General features: G+C 45.5%; 1 protein-coding gene across 5 annotated transcripts in view; it reads right to left on the reverse strand.

Annotated features, from left to right (window-relative positions):
* LOC102088149 (zinc finger MYM-type protein 4) overlaps positions 1-17,116 on the reverse strand; it is a 35,724-nt gene extending 18,608 nt beyond the window's left edge. The window contains exons 1-10 of one of the 5 annotated variants that reach the window (XR_010468148.1): positions 16,814-17,116; positions 8,472-8,514; positions 7,536-8,066; positions 6,231-6,298; positions 5,503-5,673; positions 2,560-2,638; positions 1,872-2,124; positions 1,257-1,431; positions 937-1,149; positions 245-395 (exon numbers count right to left, since the gene is read on the reverse strand). Coding sequence is in view for 4 of the 5 variants with exons in the window: in XM_065041608.1 (XP_064897680.1) it covers positions 245-395; positions 937-1,149; positions 1,257-1,431; positions 1,872-2,124; positions 2,560-2,638; positions 5,503-5,673; positions 6,231-6,298; positions 7,536-8,066; positions 8,472-8,514; positions 16,814-16,855 (1,726 nt within the window). In the remaining variant the exon portion in view is untranslated. Of the gene's footprint in view, positions 1-244; positions 396-936; positions 1,150-1,256; positions 1,432-1,871; positions 2,125-2,559; positions 2,639-5,502; positions 5,674-6,230; positions 6,299-7,535; positions 8,067-8,471; positions 8,515-11,570; positions 11,639-16,813 lie in introns of those variants that run through there. The other 4 variants (XM_065041609.1, XM_065041608.1, XM_021297474.2 and 1 more) reach the window with 4 other exon arrangements.
* Between the last annotated feature and the right edge of the window lie 7,539 nt (positions 17,117-24,655).

The raw sequence follows: 24,655 nt of genomic DNA on the forward strand, positions 1-24,655 counted from the left end.
AGTAGATTTAAGGTTTATTATCATGTTTAAGCTCTCTAAAACAAAGCTGAGATGGCTGTACTGTTAGGTTTATCTATGGTAGGAAGTCCTTATGTTTAGTACCTCCCTTTAAAAAAAAAAAAAAAAGTCACCTTCCACCCACAACCCCCGCAAAAGAATATTTGCCCTAATTTTCAAGACAAATTAAGTCTGGATATGAGCTACATTAAACTATGCTTCTGCAGAAATAAAAGGATAACGTTACCTGTAGAAGTAACCAATTTCACTCTATACGCTGACAAGCAGTTAACAGAGCAAAACAGTTCCGTTTTTCCCAAGGTGTTTGTGCTCTCTACCATCTCGGCTGAAGATCTCAAAGACTTACACAGCGTGCAAGGTGTGATTTTAGCTGACTTCTGTGGAAACACGGAAATTCGTCATTCTTTTGAAACTTAATATTTTTATTAACCTGGAAATTAATCACTAACATATAAAACGTGTATAGAAATCCCTGCCAGGGTCATATATCACAGAATCACAAAATGTCAGGGATTGGAAAGGACCTGGAAAGCTCATCCAGTGCAATCCCCCCATGGAGCAGGAACACCCAGATGAGGTTACACAGGAAGGTGTCCAGGCGGGTTGGAATGTCTGCACAGAAGGAGACTCCACAACCCCCCTGGGCAGCCTGGGCCAGGCTCTGCCACCCTCACCGGAAAGAAGCTTCTTCTCAAATTTAAGTGGAACCTCTTGTGTTCCAGTTTGAACCCATTGCCCCTTGTCCTATCACTGGTTGCCACCGAGAAGAGCCTGGCTCCATCCTCCTGACACTCACCAGGGACAGAAGATATATCTTAGACCAAGATAGTAACTGAAATAATAAACTAATACACTGGGTGTTTCATAAAACACCCCAAATCTAATCACAGGTATTTTTAACGTTCTGTCAAAATATACCTGCTTGTATGCTGTCACACACGCTGAACTGCAGAACTTTTTTGACTGTCCCTCTATCTGAAGCACATGGCATTGCCCAGAGCCGCTGTAGCAGTACCCTCCGCAATTCTCACAGCAATTCATGGTCAAGTTGTTAGCCGAGCGGAACTTGGAGAAGCAGGCATCGCTGCACAGCTTGTGCACAACATTCTGGTAGTTCACTTCGTGTCTGATCTGCAAGAACACATAGCAAGAACAGAAAGAATATGTGTGTTCTTCTTTGAGACAGCTAGTTGTCCTGATCTAAAGGAAATTCCAAAGAAAAAGAAGTTTGCAATTACCACTGCATTCTTCTGGCACATGCTGCACTTGGTTGAAATGCTGTTAGTATGAATAGTAACAACAGGTTTCCTTTTCAGTTCATATGTAGACAGACAAGACTGGCTGCAGAAATCCTTACTGGTGTTTGTATTGTCAAACTGGGCAGTGATTACATCCTTTGGATTTAGAATGTCTCTATGGAAAAAAGAAAAACAGATAAAGAATTAACATTGGTTTCATGTCAACTTGCTGTCCTTTCTGTTTCTGCAGACTAAACATTCTCTAGAAGAGGATGGATTCATTCAATTTAAAGGGTTTTGGTTGGTTGGTTGGTTGTTTTTTTCCCTGGTCTAAGTACCTGACTTCATTTTTTCTTTTCCTATTAGGAAAATAGGTAAGAAGTACGATTCTCAAGTAGATATTTTGTGAAACATTTTGCACCTGGACTTTAGAGTGGCCTATAAACACATTAGGTTGTATCATTAAATCTTTTCAAAAGGAACTTGGAAGAAAGAGCTGTTTTGCAGAGTCTACTAAAAAATATTTAGAAAGCAGGAGAGGTGGAATAATTCCCTTTAACAATGAAAACAGCAGCTGTAATGTTCCTACTAGAACAAATGCAAGCACTGTCCTACTTTGAGCAGCTTGAGCAGGTTTTCTTGGTAGAAGCTGGTGGGCGGGAGGCTGGAGCGGTGTATCCAGTGAGGCACAGTGTGGAGCAGAAGAGCTGGGTCGAGCCTTTCCGCTGGTATGCGGTTTGCCCCTTCTGCAGGATTTTTTTACAGCCCGAACAGGAAACCCGAACAGCTGTGCTTGGAACTGAGGGAAGCATTTTACTCATGCCAGAGGACGCCACAGCAGGCTGGAAACCTGATGACAGCTGTGGAGCTAAAAAAACCAACCAAACAAAAAAAACAACACAGAGAAAACATAGAGTAACCGTTATATATGTATTACACATCATTCGCTTCTGTGCAGGGGGCAAGGACAAAGCTTATGACTTCATTTGGGTTGTCAGGGTCTAAGGGAGAATTAAATAGCAGACAAACTCGCCATAAAGATATGCCCTGAGCTGGTTTTATGCATAGCAGATTATTTCAACTCCTCTTAAGACTGAGAATGCACTTTCAACATCCCTTTCACATTCTATTTTCCTATGCCTCAAAAATACAATTATTTTATAATCTCTGTTTCTAAAACAAACTTTTTTTCTTCCTACTGGGATCAGACATAGCAAACAAAATGCAGAACAAACTGCAAGACTATTTGCAAAGGTGACATATTTTACAGATTTAAGTAAAGTTAGTCTTGCCTATTCCTTACCAAGAGGACTGCCACTGACTGAAAATACAGCACTGATTTTCAGCTCCCCTTCCTGAGTTTTTGGCTGTTGGCCGTACTCCTAAAACAAAGGGAAAGGAAAAGGAGAACAAATACACACATGTAATCACAGGTGACATGATTTCCATTCTTTCATAATGCTGTATTGAATGTCAAGGAAGAGCGAGTCTCTTAAGCCTGCTCCAAAGCCAGGCTTACAGATGTGCTGTGTGAGCAGCGCACACCCAACCTGCTCAGGGGCTCACGGCAACTACGAGCGGGGTCTCGTGGAGCCGTGGAAAAACACGGCCAGTGCTCCAAAACACCTTGGAATTCAGCCAAAGCTTAAGAGAAATCTCTGCTTTCCTCTCACACAAACTTTCCATCTACAAGTGCTTTGCAGTCCTTGCCCCTGCTCTGTGAAACAAGCTTAATCTTCACATTCATAGGTGATGATAATGAAATAGAGAGCGGGATGGCGAGCAGCATTCTGTACTTAGCCATCACTTAAGCACCTTGGAGGGGCCTACGGTGAAGGTTCACAGCAGTTAAAATTTTAAACTGGGACAACCATGGTTCTGCCCCACCTCTCATCGCGGACCAGGATGCTATTTGATAGCGCTGAGTCAAAAATTAACTCCTTTTATTGCAGTCTTTTTCTTTTTTTGGCCAGCTTAGCTGCATGAAGCTGGGCCCGCTAGAGCCAGATCGTCACGGTCCCTGCTCAGACTGGCTTCACTGACAAGGGAATAAGCTCACACCTTCTACAGGACGAGCAAATCCCTCCAGCCAGCCGCATGTGGAATAGCTGACTACTATAAATCACCAGCGTACTCGCCAGCAGCTATTCATGTTTGACACTGTGCTTCCTGCCCGTGATCTGCCTAGAAAGCTGAATCACAAAGCAGCTTGCAACACTCTACATGTAAATCTTAACAGGCTGAAAAGCATAATCTCTTGGAACTACAGAGATGATAAGATTTAACCTACTTATAGTCATTTGCGAGCAGTGAGGGCAGGATGTCGTGTTATGACTGAGCTAAACTCGCGGTTGCTGTCTGGCTGTAAGGTAAAGCCAATTCAAAAGGACTAAGCAAAATTAAGCTCTCTTTTCAGCGGCACAGGACTGCTCCCTCAGCTTATGCCGTCTCCTAAATCACACACTAACATCCCCAGAATATATGCTAAAACTTAACACTTCTCTTACTCCTGGGGGAAAATAACAAGTTTCTGTACCGGGACAACCAAACTATTTCCCAACAGGTTTCCCAGGAGAACACTATTTGTTCATTGTGTGAACCAGCAGACGGAAACAACGCCTCGAGAAGCTTTTAAGTTGTGTATAAGCCTGCTGTGATTATGGGTTTAAAGCATCAGGTTTGGGGTTTTTTTAATATTACAGTTTTAAAACTAGTTATTTGCAGAAATACAGTTTTTTAAGAATTTTAACTGCTGTTTTATCCTTAGTGCATATGGAGGCAAATCCTGACATCAACTGTGCTTGATCAAGTGTAGTTTCACAGCAGTGTAAGTGCTGGAAGCCAAGAATCTTCAGCTCCAACTATTGGTTACAGTAAGAAATGCTCTTATCTTCCAAATTACATTAAAACACAACCAACCAACCCCAACCCAGAGTAATTCCAATCTAAAGCAAAACAAAATGAACCTTCAGCAGTTCCCACACTTGTCCAGCATCAGGCAGAGTTGATGGTTACAGGATTTTACTCCAGGAATTAATACTTTGAACAATACAATATTCGATATTCAAATTCTTCAAGTCTCCACTTTCACTTATTAATATGATCTTTGATAACTACAGACATCTTGTATTGCATTCCACACAAATCCACCCAGCAGATGACATCTTGGGAGGACAAAACAGAGAGACTGAACCTACACGTGGTTTGACACTGCATACGCTTCAGGAAAACTGAAATCAAACAATCCCACAGGCACTGAACAAATCAGGAAGGCAGTGAAATCTGAATAGCGTCAAATACTTAGTTTACTTCTTTATCAAGTCAAGAGTATTATGAGAAAAGAAGAAAAATGTTGGGATGACAGGCCCAGAGAGAAGAGGAGTTTTAGCAGAAGTTCACAGAGTGATGCCAGAAAAACCAATGCATGCACCAGAACACCAGCACTCTGGAGTCGATGCGAGCGGGATGAATCCCCTTGGGAAGCTTTGCACACCTTTAACTGCACATAAAGTTTAGCGTATAAGCCAAATATTAGCTGTGAGGAGACAGGAATTGCAACACAGATCATCTCCGTGGTGCCACACAGCAAACCAGTGGCAGAGACCAGTTAAAGCTCAGCAACCCCTGCCCCAGCACCGCTCAATCCATCGGGCAGGCTTTCTCCATTTTGCAATGATTGACCTTTTACCTGTATCGTCATAAAAATTTCAGTGTCAAATGAGAAGGTGACTTAAACACATGCTTAAATTGACTTCACCAATGTGCACGTATTTCAATATTTTGCTAAGGTAAGACTTCTAAGTGTTAATTTAAAACAAGAACAACCAGGAACCACTGTGCTCGCAATAACCTTTAAGAGGGAAGTAGTGGGAATAGCACTGTTTCAACTACACCGCTCTACCTGTGACAACTCACAAAATAGTCAGTAAAACATGAATGTGTTTTATTTTCTAGTTAGATCGAGCTGAGAAAACGTGTTTATATTGCCACAGATTTAATAATGCAAGTTTTACAGCACTTGGGTTTGTCTCTAACTAAAAAGCAAAACATCTTCAGTGACATGGTAACATGACATCAAAAAGTTGGGGGTTTGGGTTTCATGGTAGTATAAGAAGGAAAAATCCTTCTACTAAACTATGTTCTTCAAGTTAAATTTCGGTCAACAAACCAAAGAAATTGCTGAATTTACATCCAGCTTATGCGGTCAGCTGTCAGACCAAAATGAGAAATGCAACGGGAAACTTACCTCGGAATTATCAGGTTCATCTTTAATTTTGTCTAACAGTCCCTGCTGTGGGGCCAAAGCTTTATCATATTCGTCATCCAAAGGCTCCTCCTTAATTCTAATATTTCGTGCAAAGGAATTCCCCAGCTCTTGTCCAATAGATTCCTTACTAGAAAATAGGTAGCTAGACTCCTGAAACAATAATATGAAAAAGAATTCACCCTCCTGCATCTGCCATGAGGAGTTGGGCTGCTGCCAAGGGGAGTTCCTGGTGCAGACCAGGAGAAATGGGTCCTGCCTCTGGAAGGTGGGAGAAACGCTGGGGGCAGCAGCTGCAGCACCCTCGGCCATCCCACCCCCGCGCCTTTCCACTCCGCTGGACAAAGCAGGAGCCACCCAGCTCACTAAGTTGCTTGTCAGAAGGGACATTCGGTCTCCTGTTGATACAGCTGTTCCCTGTCTCGTCTGGAAAAAAGGCAGCAGGTCAGATGGAGGCATCCGGGTCTAGATTCGGCTCACCGGTCAGTCAGACCGTGCTGAACACGGCTATCAAAAGAATCCTCAATCCAAACAGAGGGTCAGCAAAATTTTACAAAATTAAAGGCACTGCTTAAGTAGCAAAGATGTCTAAGAGTCAGAAGATCAGTTTTCTTGATACTCAAATTTACACTCAAATACAAAATACGTATTTTGAATTATTCCAGTATATTTCTGCACTCGCAAAAGTGTTTGAAAGATCTATAGCTTACCCTGAAGTTAGTTTCTGGAGTTTGTGGCGCTAACTGCGTCCGTAATGTTTCTTCTACTTGATTATGAACTGAGGAAAACATATACATTAAATAGAAATGAATACAGATTCCAATGCATTTCCTTTAAAACTACCTAGAGTCTGATACTGATCCCCAACCCCATAGTCTGACAGCACCTCAGAAGCATGAAACTTTTCCCTTTCTCGTCCCTGCAAAGATGATGGTAATCCTTAAAGACAACTGACATTTTTAAATTAGTCTATTGGGTCATTATTTTCCCATTCCAGCAAAATAGTTGGAAGACTCCGAGGCAAATCGTTTATTCAGAATTTTCTGTACCCCAGTGAGTTCGACAGAAAACATTTTTCAGAGCAACAACTTTCATCCTTTTCTTTGCTTTCCTGGTCTTCTGCCTCTTCCCCCCACTTCTTAGGAAACAGTAGCTTATGCTTTTTCAGCATGTGTCTTTTCAACAATACAGGATTTGCCTGGATACCGCATGCTGCCTATAAGCAGTTACAACTGCTGTTGCCATAACTGACTACTCTACCTGAGGCTGCCCAGCTTTCAGCCACAATCTTATAACTGCAGGTATTTACAATTTTCTGAAATACGTCTTTGCACAGAAATATTCTTCAATTGATTTCTACCTGAAGGTAAAAGTAAAGAGACATATTTAACTCTTCTTTGTTTTAAAAGCATCCGTATTGTTGCTCTACCATCTGCAGAACCTGGAAACACTGATTTTAAGACACTGTTACTAAACAGAAAAAGCTTAAATATCAGAATTTTTTCAGAGCCTGGGAAGTCCAAAACAAGCGTGGGGGCAGCAAGACTAGAGGTGACCGTCAGGCTCCCTCAAATGAGAAGTAGACGACAAGCGCTTAGGTTCTCCCCATGGCAGCCGGACAAAGCTTAACAAACTTAACCTAAACTTCAGCATCTTTTCTTTTAAGGAGTTTCAAGGTCTGTTAAAAAACAAAACAGTGAGAAAAAAACAAAAGGAAGCTTAAACTGTCACCCAACTTGGCTTAGTAAACCACAACAACAAAGGATATGTTGAGGCTTTGAAATAAGCTGTGGAGGATGAGATGCCCCTAATGCTGCCAGGCCCTCTTGCAAATCCTAGTCCTAATACAGAGTTCATGGTGTTTCAGGGTTCTTTACAAAATGCTGCCCTACACACAGCCATGCATATTCTCTTCAGTAAGATGATGGTTTTAATAACTAGCCCTCATTGCTAATTTCTGTCTAGTTCCTTCTTCCTCTTTGCGGGGTAGCCAGGTCTACGATGTCAACAGTTACCTGCTTTGTCAAGAAAACTGCTTTTCAATCTAGAATCCATATCTTTAGGGATTTTTTCCAATCGTTTTTCACGTTCTTGAAAATGTCCTTCTCTCTTCTTGTCCTTTGCTGAAAAAGTCTCTTTGCCATTATCTCTTGTTATGCTAAAATCTTTCCGCATTGATTTAAATACAGGGCCCTGCTCAAATGGTGAAGCAAGATCCTTTTGGATTGCATTCTGAATCTGAATTTCTTTTTCACTGTCCAGTTCATGTTCTGTAACTCTCTTGCCCTCTTCCAGATGGTCTTCATCGTGCATTGCTGAAGAAAGAGTGTCTTTTGGAGCAAAATTTTGATCATCTTCATTGTCGCTCCCAACAACAGGTATGCCCGCAAGATCCCCAGAGTTCAGAAAATAATCATCATCATCATCATCCAGCAGGGAGTTTTCAGATCCTGTTCGATTCTGTATTCTGTACGAGATGCTGTCGAGGGCAGGTGTTAAGTTGTGGTCAGTGTCCTCAGACATTTCTGCATCCAGAATTTCACCACCTAGGGAGAAAAGAAACACATAAACAGTCAGAAAATTCACCACCTTCATGTGTATCGAAGGACAAGTGTGTGTCCTTTGCTAATCTGTCTGATGCTGCAATTCCTTGAATACTCTAAACATTCTTGGGCCAACATTACTGATAAAACATTGCTGACATCAGGAACAGTTCTGTCCCACTCACCACGCAGCAGAGCAGAAGCTGAACTGAGTAAAACTAACCAAAGAGAGAAAAAACATTCACTTCAGTTCATCTCATCTGTAACAATTGTGAAGAAGGCAATGCAGGGAGGGAAGGAGCAGCAAGGGCTGGGAGAAGGGCAAGAGAGTCTTTTTCAGCAGCAATGATACTTCTAAGAGATGTTTTGTGAAACTATGGCCTTGTATAAATAAATAAAAATACTTACATTTTTCTGTAATATCAAATACCGCATCAGATTTATCTTCGAACTGTAAAAAGGAAAGCACTATATCATTATCTTGGTCAGCTGCCACATACTTTGCTAAAAAGTATCTGATCAAAACCAAAAAGAAGGATCATGATTCCTTCTCCTTTCTTTCTTGCTCCAAGCAAAGTTCTACAAATTAAGACTGTTACATTACTGAGAAGTCACATTTACTCTAACAAGTTCAGAAGCACAAAGAAAAAGCACACAATGAAAAGTCAGAATTAGTGCCACTTCCCATAGAAGGTGGAGGAGAGAGGGAAGGAATGTCAAAATTTTCAATTCTATGTGAGACACTTGTATCAGGTCAAGATCGCAAATTCTGCACTCTTCAATGATCTAAGAGCTTTCATTTCCTCTGAATGGTACATGTGGAAAAACAGCAGCTTCCACGGACATGAGCTGCACGGATTCAACCTGATCTCCTTTTATGATCAGGTGACCCAGCTGGTGGATGAGGGGAAAGCTGCAGATGTGGTCTATCTGGACTTCAGGGAAGCCTCTGACACTGTCTCCCACAATACACTCCTGCAATAGCTGGTAGCCCGTGGCTTGGACAAGTGCACTCTCTGCTGGGTTAAGAACTGGTGCTGGTGAATGGGGCTGCATCCAGCTGGCGGCCGGTCACTAGTGGTGTCCCCCAGGGGTCGGTGGTGGGTCCAGTCCTGTTTAACATCTTTATTGATGATTTAGATAAGGGGATTGAGACCATCATCAGCAAATTTGCTGATGACACCAAGTTGGGAGGGAGTGTGGAGCTGCTGGAAGGCAGGAGGGCTCTGCAGAGGGATCTGGATAGACTGGAAAAATGGGCTGATTCCAATGGGATGAAGTTGAACAGGGCCAAGTGCCGGGTGCTGCACTTTGGTCACAACAACCCCCTGCAGCGCTCCAGGCTGGGCACAGAGTGGCTGGAGAGCAGTCAGGCAGAAAGGGACCTGGGGGACTAATGGACAGGAAGCTCAACATGAGCCACCAGTGTGCCAAGAAGGCCAAGAAAGCCAGGTGGCCAGGTGGCCAAGAAGGCCAATGGTATCTTGTCCTGTATCCAAACTGGCGTGGTCAGCAGGCCAAGGGCAGTGATCCTTCTCCTGTACTCTGCATTGGGGAGGCCACACCTGGAGTGTTGTGTTCAGTTCTGGGCCCCTCAGCTCAGGAAAGAGATTGAAGTGCTGGAGCGGGTCCAGAGAAGAGCAACAAGACTGGGGAAGGGACTGGAACACAAGCCCTATGGGGAGAGGCTGAGGGAGCTGGGCTTGTTCAGTCTGGAGAAGAGGAGGCTTAGAGCTGAGCTCAGCACTCTCTAGAACTACCTGAAGGGCAGTTCTAGCCAGGTGGGGATTGGGCTCTTCTCCAGGCAGTCAGCAATAGGACAAGGGGCCATGGGCTTCAACTCTGCCCGGGGAAATTGAGGCTGGAGATTAGAAAGCAATTCTTTGCAGAGAGAGTGGTCAGGATTGGAATGGCTGCCCAGGGAGGTGCTGGACTCACCGGCCCTGGAGGTTTTTAAACTGAGATTGGACATGGCACTTAGTGCCATGATCTAGTCAATGGACTGGAGTTGGACCAAGGGTGGGACTTGATGATCTCTGAGGGCTTTTCCAACCCAGTGGATTCTGTGATTCTGTGAAAGGCTTCATCTCTAACAGGGAATGTTCCAGGAACAGTGGAACATAACGCTGAGCGTCCTACCAGGAACGAGACGACGAATGTCAGCAACCAAAAAGAACCAGACGATGACTCTGAGTGCTGTACAAAACATCTGTTTTCATTAAACATTCTCTGACAGACGTTAAAGTTGATGGCATGCTTGAAGAATGCCTGAAGAAGTCTCTACGCTCAGCATAATTAAAGTTCCCTTTAGAATATCTCATTAGCATACTTCCTTTCTGCCCCAAAGATACCAGCCATTCATTCAGTCATCTCCCCTTTCTCTACAACCCCAGCTCACAGAATCACAGAATGTCAGGGGTTGAAGGGCCCTGGAAAGCTCATGCAGTGCAATCCCCCCATGGAGCAGGAACACCCAGATGAGGTTACACAGGAAGGTGTCCAGGCAGGTTTTGAACGTCTCTTATAGGTCATTCCCCAACTTATACTGGAACCTGGGGTTGTTCCTGCCCAGATTCAAGACTCTACACTTGCCCTTGTTCTATTTCATTCAATTTTTCCCTGCCCAGCTCTCCAGCCTGTCCAGGTCTCTGATGGCAGCACAGCTTCCAGTGTCACCACTCCTCCCAGCTTGGTGCCATCAGCAAACTTGCTGACAGTCACTCTATTCCCTCATCCAAATCATTGATGAATATATTGAATAATACCGGCCCCAGCACTGCCCCTGAGGCACTGCATTAGATACGGGCCTCCACTGGACTCCGCCCCATTGACGACTCTCTGGCTCTGCACTTTCTTTCCTGGTAGATCCTGCTCACGCTTAACTCTTAAGCCATCTTAAGCAAAGTAATGCGATTTGATAGCAAAGGGATCATCTCTAATTTCATTTAACTCATATAGTAGATAAATCCAATATTCCACAGGACTGTGATGGGAACTATGGGTTTAGTAGCAGTCAGCTCCAGGAAAGCATGACAACATATTGTCCCAGGCTTCAGCTGACAGCAAGAAGTTTGTTTCTAATATGACAGCAAGAAGTTTGTTTCTAATATCACTTGCAGGAAGATCTGTGTCTGTGGTCAAAAGCTTCGACTGGAAATATTTATAAAACAGGAGCTTCAGCATCTGATACCACCAGCAGTCTTATCTAAGCCACCATCAGTTTCTGATGGTGAGAATCACCAGAACTCCCACATGGTGTAAATCCAAAGAGAGGAAACTACGGGAAGTGTTTGTAAGCTTGTGCATGTGGATACATATGTATCTATATGCACATAAATATGTATCTCCCCAATAAATTAGTCATTCCATAACAGTCTTTAACAATTAATAGACTGGCTTTGCGCAATATAAAGAGAGAAGTTGCCTATGGCTACAACCTTGTTTTGTATGCAAAATAGAGAATTTCTTTTAAAAAAATAAACAAAACAACGTAAGAACTTTACATACATATGCGCATATCTTTCTAGCAAGCCTTTTGAAGTTTGATCCTAGGTTTTACTGCACCCATGAGCAAACTGTGGAAAGGAAGCAGCTGTTAAGAAAACTGCAATTAAAAATAGTCAGTGATGATTCTCAGTTTCTTGTCTATACAGTTTCCTGGTTCCTATATACACAGCATAACCCCCCATGTCAGAAGTAATGAAACTGATAAGTAAGACGTGATTTAAAAACAATAAAATAAAAGTAATTTAAATGGTAATTGCTATTCTTGACGCAGGTGAGCCCAGGAAGCATCCCCTGACCTTCCACACCACGTCCCCAAAGGGCTGCGGGGGCCTCCACCACGGGAACACTGGGCACGCAGCAGTGGATCCGCTCTCCTCCAAACCGCGGCCAGAGACATGGGGTCGAACCGGAGCAGAGGGCAACAAAGAGCCAAGCCAGGCTGCGGCAACACCTGCTGCAGGAACCGAGCCGCTGCGGCAGGAAGGGAACCCGGCAGTGTCAGTGTGGCCAAGGCGCTGGGGCCGCCAGCGGGGCCTGCGGAGCCCCTGAGCCCCACGCCGGCCCCCACCACCAACAGCCACCCGCGGCACAGACGCGGCCTCTCGTCCCCCACACGTGGCCCGGTACCCCACCACGTGTGCCCTGGCCCCCACGCGTGGCCCGGCAGCCCAGGAGCCCTGCGGTTCGCGTTGTGCTCTGTGGGTGGGAACAGGCTCAGAGCCGTGCGTGGGGAGAGCACGAGCTTGGCAGACATTGCAGTGTGTCCTTGAGACTTTAAAAGAGTCTTTTTAATCGCTATTCTAGTCTAAGGGTGACCAAATGGATACTATGATGGGTATTTTTAAAGGCAAATCCCAAACAACCACCTATCCATGTAAACAGGCAAAGGCAGGCATGCTTCAGTTCCTTGTGGCTCCCTGTCTTTGTGCTCCAGAAACACGCTTTTACCTTGCAACTCACTTACTTATGCATCTTTGATTTTTAAGTTTTGTGAAAGAAGATTTAGGTGTGTGCTGCTGCCATTTCATTTGTGCATTCTCAGAATTCTGAATGACTGACCAGAAATCACGGGCAGCACTTCAGCACAGGAGTACATCTACCGCCCCTTTCCAGCCCCAGGTTTTTACAACATCGCCAAGTTTTCTGACTCTTTACAAGCAATTCCAACCAAAGCCCGTGTCAATCTTACGGTTTATATCCACCAAACATGTACACACAAGCTACAAACTGTTACCAACCCACGTGGGGTCAAGTCAAGGAGTCTGTCAAACACACAAAGTCACAGCATGCCTTACTTTTTCTGAATGATCGGTGGTTTTAATCTATACCTACAAAAAACACAGGGGGAGCTGAGCCCTTCTCCCATCTGCCCAGAAAACCATAGATTTGAGAAGGAAGCGGCTTCACCTTGCAATGGTTTTTGCCAAGACACCAGTTTGATGTGCTGATCTGACGCCTGCAAGACTTGTGGGTTTGGCAAATTAAGAAACGTGCAGACACAAGACACACATCCAGCGAATTAACCAAGACATCCACAATAAAGGCTTTCTTCTAAAAACAAAGAACTTCACCGCTCGAAACCTCACCCCTGGCTACGCACTGAACTTTCCTATTGCTGGTTAAGACACTACAAACAATTGTTGATTTATGGGATTTTGGTTACACTAAATCTGTGAGCTGAAATTAGGAAAACTCCTATTTCTTGCAGCATCAGTCAGAAAAACTAAACTGAAGTTACACGAATGTAAAAACCACCAAAATCAGAGTAGGGTCCATACCATAACAATGTCTGTTTCTGCTGTGATACTCAGTAAGCAATTATTCCAACGCAAACAGTTCAGTTCAGTTACATATTTCAGCATCCTATGAGAAAGACAGCATTTCCCACATTACATAGGTACACTTTTGGCCAAAGCTTTCCAAAGGATGGCTATTTAGATTGTGTTCTGCAAAGCACACAATTCCCTTAACTCTGTGTAACCCAAAAGCTGAGCAGCTCATTGAGGAAGAGCCATCACCGTGGCTTTGGAGGGAAACCAGTCCACACAATACAACTCGGAACAAATTAGAGTAACAGTCTAGTCAGTACTGCAACCTCCCTCTACTCAATGTCTCCCCCAAGAGGATAATTAACCACGTTAGCAATTGTTTGCTACTGAGGGAAAAACCCCCAACCCTGTAAATTAAAGAAAGTGAAATATATCCAAAGCCTAAGTCTGCTTTTCATTAGAATGTGTCCTCAAATTAGAAGCCTCTGCACGCACATTGGGAAAATTTACAACCGTAGCAACTTCTGCTTGTTGATAAACACAGCGGGGATTATCAGCCGTCGTTCACCAACCGGTTCACACATGAACAGGCCCACACTGGTGAATCATCCCATCCACCATGAGGTACTGCAAGTCTTTTCGCTTCTCCTAAGAGTTCGGTGCCAACATCACCAATTGGTGGTGAAAACTGGACAGTCTGTATGTATATTCAGTTCCCTCCATCTCAGTATTTCTGCCCTTAAAGTGAGAAAAGCAGATATGTGATCTACATTATTCTTCAAAGGACCTTCCTAACTCGGGCTTCTTTTTTGCCTGTTCCACTTCTCTTCCACATTCCTGTACAATTCTATGATTTTCTCCTTTCATGTTTTTATAAAAACTCTCTTTCAGTTGCCACAATTCCAGCCCCATTTGTAGTTGTTGCCCCATCTGGCTTCTACTTTTCCTATGAAGAAGTGGTTCTTAAATAGGCAGCTTAGCTGGATGTTCCACCTTCTTTGCAGATACTATTACAAGTATCCAAGGCTCTTCAGAACGAAATGCCTGAACACCTGGAAAAGCAGGCAGAAAACCCACGAGTACTGTGTGATCAGAGCCACTGTGATTGCTTCACAGGGCGCTCGAGATCTGCCCCGTCACACGAACAAACAGACTGTCTGCAAAAACACCAGCAAGGACACCACAACCATCACAGCGAGACAGTTAAAAACACCAACCCACGTCTGCTCCGTTATTCTGCCTGAAAATAAGGGACGGAGGTGAAGCTTGCATTCCATAGGCATCCTCTCTCCAAGGACATTTTCTTTAGATATGTTTAACCAACCAATTTGGTAAAGTTTTGAGATAGCAGAAATTTTGCCAAAAACTACAAAAAAAGTGTAATTTTTCCATATGGCACTATAACAACTCAAGGCTTGGATTTTTGATACTAAAGTTATCCAAGCTCTTAAAGGACTTCAAATATTTTTCCGAATCTGGACCAGCTATCAAAAGGGAAAAGGACTAAGTGTAAAATTTAGGTTTTGGGTTTGTTACCAAAAAGGTGGATTCAAAGATTATGACATTAAAGGATCCTTTGAGAGCTTCACAAGCCTTTGCAGAGAAGTCTTCAGCGTCTTTGTACCATTCAAGAGTAGCTCAGTACCACAACTTTCTAAATGAGATTATGTCATTCAGTTTTTAATTAAAGCCAGCTCATTCTTCACAGGTTCCATCTGTCACTCAAGCAGCCAGGAAGGATCCACTTATCCCCATGTTCCTCATGAACTTCTTGATGCATGAACTTTTCTGCACCATTCCTAGATTTTACTAAACAAATTCTCTGCTTCTGCAGGAACAAAGGCTGTTGTCAATGCCAAGAGCATGGGACGCGTTCCATAATGTTCAGGGACACATGGAGGAACAACTGATGGAGACTTTTGCACTTAAAACTTGGTGGAGATGGCACTAACTTGACGATGCTTTTTTGTTGTTCCTTAGCAGATAAGTGGCAAGCTCGACAAGAAAAAAGGCAACCTTCTTTTTTTCAGCTGGGAAGACCAGGTAACACAACAGAAAAATTGAGCCTATCAATGCAATGAGCACAAAGAGCCCTCTAGACATTGGGATAGAGACAACACAACCTTGACTGTCCTCATGATGTAAAAGCATTTCCTTACGTCCGCTAACATTTCACTTACTGGGAATGAAGTTTAAGTTAAGATTTCTTAAGTTATTGGCCTACATGCAGCCACTTCACTTTAAACTTTTTGCAGACAGGCAAAATCACGATTCCCCCAAAGATCTATACGTTTATGTAATATCTGTGAGCAATTCTGCAAAACTCTTTGAGTTTGCTTGAAAATAAGTGCAAGTGTCTGAAAGATTTGGGTCTAAGACAATTTAGTGATGATGTCCATTTCCATAACTGCAGCATAGCCAAACGGTGCCTGTGCAACGCCTCCAATTAGACCCTGAAGGCCAACTGTTCTGTCTAGCAACAATTAGCTTCACCGCAATCACAAGTTTCATGTTCCCTGAACCAAGTTCAGCAACTTAAACCTCTCTTACGCATAGGAATGGAAAACGTGAGCTAGTGTTCTTGTCCTTCTCAAGGCTGGAGAACGGGAAAACTTCATTTTTGGGAAAAGGGAACTGGACAGCTCAGTGTCTTGTCATGGACTGTGGACTCTTCCACCCAACTACAAATGCGACTTCACCTCACTCCCAACAGAAAGGTTTCAACCAACTTGCATGCAGGAAGGAGGACTTGACTTGTTGAAAGATTATTTTGAGCACCATTTAAAAAGTTATTCTCCCTCAGTCGCTTCAAGGGCTACAAGGCGTGGGCACAAAGAACCCTCCATTTGTTTAAAAGACACAGTATTTCTTCAAGCAGAGGAGTTTGCCCAGCGTGCTTAGACCAAGCCGTGAGAACGAAGGACCACGTCTCAGGATTAGCATGGCCAACGGTGCTCACACAATGGTTGCAGTCTGAGCACCTGAGAACTGGCTGAAACTGCCATCTTGGCAACTCACTATGGCTTGACATGGACAATTGAAATACATTTAAAAAGAGCAACAACAACACCGTGTTTTAAACAAGGAGACAGATGGTGATGATGGATCCTAGTTAGCTGTAAGTTTATTATTTAAGTGATGCCAAATGATGTCTGGACATGCTCCTTAAGGAGAACTAAGAGAAAACTAAAGACACCTCGGGCAGCAGCAGGGACAGCGCTGCTCAGGGCCTGCAGCCAGCAGGGCCACCGGGCCGGAGGGGCCCCGCACGCCGGGTCCGGCCGCTGTGCTGTGCCTGGGGAGGCTGCGGAGCCCCCGGCCCGGCGGGCCCGGCCGTCAGGGCCCTGGACAGCGGCGGCACCGGCGGGGCCTCGCACGCTGGATCCCGGCGATGCGCGGCCGCCCCGGCCCCTCCCGCGCTGCCCCCGCCCCCTGACCCCTCCCCTCTGACCTCCCCTCGTGCCCCCCACTCACCCTGCCGCGGGGGCCGGGCCCCTCCTCCTTGGCCTCCGCCATGTTGCGCCCCCCCTCAGCTGTCCCAGCCCGGGGCGAGGGGCCGGGGGTCACTCCCTCTCAGCCTTCCCTCCCCTTCGGGGGGCGCCGGGGGGAGGCTCCGCGGGGTGCCGGGGCCGGCCCCGCGCCGTGCGGCGGCAGGAGGGGGCAGGCGCGGGGGCCCGGCGGTTCCCTCAGGGCGGCGGGGGGGTCGGACTCGCCAGGCCGCGAGCCCTCTTAAAGCTGCAACGACAAGCCCAGCGCGGGGCCCCAGCGCGCATGCGTCGCGCGCCTGCGCACGCCCGCGCGGCCCCGCCTCCCGCGCCCACCCGCGCAGGCGCAGTGCGGCCTCCTCAGGGCCAGGCGGGGTGGCGCCCCCAGGCCGGGGGGGTCGGGGCCGAGCTGGGCACCCTCAGGCGAGCTGGGGGCGGGAGGTGCGAGGCTCGTACTGGGATGTGTGAGGCCCTGGGCGAGCCTCGACTGGCCCCATGGTGGCCACAGGGCCTGTAACCTCGTGGCATGGCCGCCATCCTGGTCTGTGGCGGTGGCAGGCAGCGGTGACACCGGGCTGGCTGCGCCAGGCCGAGGTTCTCTGGTGTGTCAGGCCAGGACACAGCGCTCCCGCCTCAGCACCGCCAGGCCGCGGCTCCCGCCACGACACCTCCATGGCGCAATGCTGGTGCCTCTGGCCACCCCGGGACACGCGGCCTCGTGCCCAGCGCCCTGCAGATCCCTCCAGCGGCACGAGGCAAACCAGGGTTGTCGTAACTTCCATCCGGGAACGCTCCAGAAGTTGACACGTTGGACCCACAGCCTTCCCGTTGGAGAGGGTATGTATGTGTTTATTCGACAGGATGCTCAGCGCAGCCCAAACCATAATTGAACAAAGTCATTGCGTTCCAAACCAAAGCAATGAAAGGTTTTAACATACATTTCAGCCCAAGTCTATTCACTTTTAATTTTGTGCTGCCATGGAGTCTAGAAGCGCTTCCTTCCTGTGCTGAATGTGCTGCCCAGTGGTTTTGGAGTATGGAGTATTTGCAGAACATTTGGTTTGTTCCCTTTATTGGAATCAGCCAGAGAATACAGACCAATCTGGTTTTTGTTTGTTGTGCCTCTGCTGTATCACTCATGAATGAACCATTATGTAATTTTTTAGTTAATTTAACATTTGTTGGTACAACTGTGAAACAGCCATGTTTTTAATGTTGAAATGAATGGTTTAAATTTGACCACATTTTTCCTCATCTGTTGTTGATCAGAAGTTCTTATAGTGGATGTTTTACAGGCTCTGAGGACTTAAGCCCGTGAAGATTTGCATGTATGTTTAGCCTGAAATACCTGAGAGATCCCATTTCTTTTGCAAAAATCACTGTAACCTTTCAAGGTTAAAACCTAAATATTTAAAGCTTTGTAACGTTGCCTGTCATTGTCATGCTTTCCGATAATTTAAGCACGCAAAACGTTAGCAGGACATAGGCCTATTAAGAAAAAAATTTGAAACTATGCACAAGATACAGATTGTTGCCTTTTTTTATGGTGAACAATGTCAAACGTTACCCGCACCCACAAGCAGTTGATAAGAACAATGTGTTCCCTTCTCCTTGCTACTTAAATGATCTAACTGCTAATTAAAACTTGGTCTTAAAGAGAAATCTCCGCTTCCTAGCTTTATCTGATTTGCACCATTCGAAGCTGGTATTAAGCAGCAGCTGCATGTCAGTGGTGAATGAAGTGAACCTTATGGAAACACTGTCCTTCATCGGGCCCAAAATGTCAGATATATAACATTGGGATTCATTTAGGAAATCCTGTCAAATATCTCTTTAGAAATGATTGCATTCCAATGACAATGAAATAATTACTGTAATAATTTCATAAGCTATGAACAGTGCTTTTCACTTATACAAGAGTCCTCATCCTGAAGTGTAACATAATTCTAATTGATGAGTGATTTTGTGAAATTTCTTATCATAATCTGGGATTTTTTAATGACAAAAGATGTTATATGTAAACTGTAAGCTTGAGGTGGAATTTAATTATTCAAAAAGAACTTTAATTGTGAGATAGCTACAGATTAAAAGAATGGCACAAAATATAGTGACAGTAAAAGATTTTAATATTACTTTATATTGGCATTTTTTTTGATAGCTAGAAATTCTGATATGGTCTAAATATAGGGCTGCCAGATGTCAGGGTTCCCTCGGAGACGTCCACACGTGCCCTGCGCAGCCAGCAGGACATGTGGATGTTGTGTGGAAATGGGCGTGTGCACACAGCTTTGCAAAAGCAGGAGTGTAACTGTCCAGATGTGTGTAACTGTCCAGATGTGTGTAATTGTCCAGATGTGTATGGTGGCACAGATGTGCTGTACATGTGCAGATGATCCGAACACTGAAAATCCACGTATTTCTGAATGGAATTTTCTAGGAAGGCAGAAAATAGAGAAAAAAGAAGCAATAGGCTTCTTAGAATAGAAATATTTCTAAACCAGCTACACAATTAGTGACAATGTTGAGAAATCCAAGTATTCAGAAGTCAGGAGGAAGACCTTAGAAGATGATGTTGGTTTATGAATTAAGATCTTAAGGGTAACAAACTCACTTTTTGTTTTCAACCTCTGGTTTCTGAGACATTCTAGTGCACTACGTTCTTCCCTTCAGCCAGTTCGCAGTCCACCTCACTACCGCTCATCCAGACCGCACTCCCTCAGTTCAGCTGTGAGGATGCTGTGGGACACTGTGTCAAATGCCTCACTCAAGTCAAGGTAGATCACGTCCACTGCTCTGCCATCATCCATCCATCTTATGTCCTCATAAAAGTCAATGAGGTTGGTCAAGCACGACTTCCCCTTGGTGAAGCCACGTTGACTGCCCCAATGACCCTCTTATCCCTGATCTGCCTTGAGATGGCACCAAGGAGAAGTCGTTCCATCAGTTTCCCAGGGATGGAGGTGAGGCTGACCGGTCTAGAGTTACCCGGGTCTTCTTCTTGCCCTTTTTGAAGACTGGAGTGACATTTGCTTTCCTCCAGTCCTCAGGCACCTCTCCTGTTTCCCAAGACTTGGCAAAGATGATGCAGAGCAGTCCAGCAATGACCTCAGCCAGCTCCCTCAGCACCCGCGGGTGCATCCCACCCGGACCCATGGATTTATGGATGTCCAGATTGCCCAACTGCTCCCTAACCCAGTCCCCATCAACCCAGGCAAACTCCCCCATTGTCCTGCCTTCCTCTGGGGCCTCAGCGGTACGGGATCCTCAGGACAGACTCCAGCAGAGCAGACAGAGACAAAGAAGGCGTTCAGTAACTGCCTTCTCTGTATCTTCTGTCACCAGGGCACCCAACTCGTTCATCAGTGGCCTACATTGCCTCTGCTGTTAGTTTTACCTGCCATGTGTTGGAAAAAGCTCTTCCTGTTGTCCTTGACCCCTCTTGCCAGGTTTAATTCTAAGGAGGCCTTAGCTTTCCTAGTTGCCTCCCTACACCCTCTGACAACAGCCTGATATTCTCCCCAAGTGGCCAGCCCCTCCTTCCGTGATCTAGAAATCAGGGAGTTGATGGAAATGTTTGAACTTTAAACAAGCAAAGGAAAATGCTTTCAGACCGTTAAACAAAACATTTTGTTAAAAATAGATCCTGTCATTAAAATAGATCATAGTACAACCGTACGATGTTGAATTGTATGCCTGAATGAAGGTTTGCTTGAGCTGCTGCTTGGGCCAGGTGAGATGGTGACGGTGAGCAGCCCCATTTAAAACCAGATCAGCCCCGGTGTGTTCTGAATAGGCCATTTGAACTAGTGAGGGAGGTTTTCCAGCTTGTTCAGACCTGACTTACTTTTGTCTCTAAATGAACTATGTATGTACTAATGTGGCTAAAAAAGACACTGTATAATATGTAGATAATGTGGTGATAACTAGTGCAGAACAGACCTAGATAAATGCCTAGATAAGGCAGGGAAAAGATAAGATTGTTCCACGGTTTTGTTTTTGAATTGCTTTTTAATTTACCCCTGGAGTGCCCATATTATAATCTGCTGCACAGTTCTGCGTGACGCTGTTTGTCTTTAAAACAGTGACATTTGAAAAAGAAGCCATGAAACTCCTTTCGCATGCAGGCTGCAGTTCAATGAACTGGATGAATGATCTTTCCACATGCCCACGGGCACGCACAGCTGAATATAGTTCACCCAGAAAACCCGCCAGCCGTGCCCGCCAAGACCCGGGTGCCTCTTCCTCTGTTCTTGCGCAGGTTCTCTGCAGAGAATTGCAGTTGCACACTCTTGCAGTACTGCTGCGTGTTTCGGGCCAAGCGCAGATTAATAACAACGAAAACCATTTCCTTTCCAGGGAGCTCAGTGAGCATCCAAATAGCACAGGCATTGTAAGATGGGCTGAGCAACATGGCTGTGGCGTGTCATACCCACATCAGGGGCCCAAGGAGAGACTCAGAAGAACAATGTAGGTTGCACTGCCTGAAAATATGGGAGTTTAGAGTTAGCAAAGTGTTATCTCTTCCCAAGATACGGCATTAGGAAGGGTTGAACCATCGTAGATGGGACCAGTGCAGCAACACTGGCAAGTCACTGTTCTACAAACACGCTCTGTGCTCCTAACTGTGCTATTGCCAGGGGAGTTTTCTCAGCAAAATCAACAGATTCATTCAGGTTGTGCTCAATCCCTCTGTAAATTCCACCTTTTGCCAGGACGGCGTTTGGCCTCCAGCGGACACTGTAACAGGAGGACGAGCGTCTAGTCCAGACACAGGCATGAGACTTGTGAAGAGCAGCGTGCCAGTTCCCTTGGCATGTGATGCCAGGAATGGAACCAGCGCAGCACTGTGTGCTTGTGGGATAGGATGGACTGAGAGTAGGGACAGAGTGATGAGAAAACGGAGGAAACAGAACTTGGAGAATTAAAGGAGCGTGAGAGATGAAGGAAAGGAAGGCTTGGAGTTGAAATGTGGTTCTTTGCTTTGTCCCCTTCGTTGTGGGGGACTGAGACTGGATGTGATGAGAGCCTAATTCTACATCAAGTGTGACGAGATGGATTGGGCAGTGTAAACAAAGCGGGAGCTCCCGAAATCCCAGACCTCAACACATCTGGCCTGGGTGCACAGAGATCGTGTTTAAAACTCAGGGGAGGCTCTGTTGGGGAACGAGGTTGAGTGCGGTCTAGGCGAGATGATCTGGAGCTTGGCAGCTGGATTTCCTACTCTCCTGCTGGTCCCTTGAGCAATCTGCCCAGGGGAGCAGCAGGATTGGCTTGGCAGGAGGTGAGCACCAGCAGCTGTTTCTGTCCCACCGATGGAGACAACTCCGGAAACCTCTTAGTTTCAGGTGAGACCCTGTGCTGTGCACAATTCCAATGACATAAGCAAAACCAGCGAATATTTTGGTGGAAAAACAATTGCTAGTGGAGTCTCCTCTCAGTGCCTGAGCAGATGGGGGGACAGGCTGTCCCAGGGCCAGCAATGAGGGGGGTTTGTGCCCCGGCTCGGTAGCTGCTCTGCCTTTGTCCTGCCAGCACATGGGGGTGGCTGGCTGGGCGGGATTTGCTTTTCCCCCGGGCACTGGTTATGTCAGGGGCCTGTGAGGACAAAGGGGAGCAGGAGGCTTGGAAACAACAAAGATCAAGGAAAGAGAGAAGCCAAGTTTTAAAAAGCGACGCATTCAGCTTGCTTAGTCATAGATACAGAAACGCAGGAGGGCTGGCAGAGGCCTATTTTCATCCTGAAACTCCCCCTCACGTCCCAGAGTTGCTGGGCTGTGTTTGCTGTTGAGATAACATCCCCTTCCCCCACCACCCACACGTTACTGAAGGAGCAGCCGTTGCAAAAGGGGGGAAAAAAAAGAAAAGCAGTTGCCTTGCTCTGCCTGCAGGAGAAATGTCAGGAAGTGTCTGATGGTGGGTGGGATGAAAGGAGGAAGCTGGACTCTAAAGAGAATATTCTAGCTCTGCTCATGCAAACAAATGTCCCTCTGTATTTCGCTTGATAAGAACATCCAGGAGCAGGTCTGGCTGTGAGCAGGCAGGACGAGAGCGGAGCAGTCACACATCTGCAAGGGATTTGATTTGCACATGCTGCGTTATCCAAAGCACTCCATGAACTGGAGGGTGGAAAGATGTAAACAGCTAGGAAGAAATAGAAGCCTCAGCAATAATTAATAGTCTTTTTTTGAAATGGGAATGATCCAGTATTAATGAAGTTAATTTCTATTTGGATGGATTTGTGGGTGTATATGAAATTTAGCCCGGGATTTAAGTTCAGTGCAATCATGCTTTTATTCTAATTACAATAATTATAAATCTATTCTGCATCTTCTTTTTAAGTCTAAATAGTAGAGCCTTTGTTGCCAAACATGCCAGCCATCAGCTTTTGCACACCAAATATGGCAGTTCTCAGATCCCCAAAGTGAATCTAGTTATAAATACAAAGGAAATTGTGTTCATTCATTGTCCCTGTACAACCCTGCGGAAATGCGAAAATAAGCCCAGAACACGGATAAGTCCACTGGATTTCTGAAATCACAGAGTCAACAGTGATGAAGGAGCTAAAGTGCGTATATTGTGAAATATTTAAACAGATAGTGACCAACACGTGCGAATGTGGCACCCAGACTTCTACCCCTAAGTCGGTGTTAGGAAGAGCTGATGCTGCTCTGCAGCAGCGACTCTTCTTTTGCTCTGTAGCCTTCAAAATTATCAGTACGCCATCCACAAGTCAGTTTCTGGAAGTACTTTTGATGCTATATTATCGTTTTTGTAGACTCTTGAGCCTGATTAGAATCTCTTTTGTTCCACTAGGAATCAAGATTATATCCACTGAAATCAGTGGTGTGACTGTGCAAAGACATCTTCTTTCAGTCTCTGAATGTGCTTGACTGTCACTGTGGTCTCATATCGGGCCCTGCATCGTTTTCACTCATCTGGGTTCAGAAATGGCCTGCAGGTGTATTTGTGGTACACAGGAAAAGCCTCTTGGAGAGCAGATTTAACCCGTGCTCAAGGAGGGAGTGAAAACTGTACAGGAGGGAGAAGTCTCATCATCCAGTGCCACAGAGAGTTGCTGCGAGCTCTGCTGTGCAGCAGAACGGCCGCCGTTCCCCGCTGCTTTCATCCCGCCTCAGCTTTAGGCACCGAATCTTGCCGTAGGCATTTTACTTTCTCCTTTATTCTATAAAAGGTAACGCTGTTATTCATTAAACTGTGTTGAGCCCTAGAATAATGAAACCATGCTGCAGAAATCCCTGCTGCGGCAGACAGGTTGATCCTGGACCAGCAGGGGTAAGGACACCAGCCTGCACGCCTGGGGTGCCTCCCTGCTCCCATCTCCTCCACTCCTTTCCTTCCTGATTTTTACAATTCCCAACCATCTCTAGTTGCGTGACATACTTGAATTTGTGCAAACAGCCATTAAATTGTTTCCCTCTACGTTGAAAATGTCCAGGGAACACAGGCACAGCATCTCCTCACAACATTTAATTGCTTCTTTAGCGGTGGTACGTTACAGTGATTCATGCAATTGTACTGTTTGTACATGGGACACTTACAGAACCTCATGTGGTAATTATTCCTAATTAGCAGGTTGGACACATGCTGCTCTTTCCTCCTGCAATCAATAATGTAGAGATAACGCAAATTTCTTCTTGTCAGTCTTTTGTTGATGTTTATAGGAAGCGGTTTAGGGAAAAATTACCTAAATCAACCACCTGCTGAGATAGTTACTTACCTGATGATTAACCCGCGCTCAATGGCAGCTGAGACACCGTAACTTCAGACACCTCGTGGCCTGATTCCCTCTTTCAAATACTCTAAAGCCCGC

This window comes from Columba livia, chromosome 26 (assembly GCF_036013475.1).
Source record: "Columba livia isolate bColLiv1 breed racing homer chromosome 26, bColLiv1.pat.W.v2, whole genome shotgun sequence".
Lineage (NCBI taxonomy): Eukaryota > Metazoa > Chordata > Aves > Columbiformes > Columbidae > Columba > Columba livia.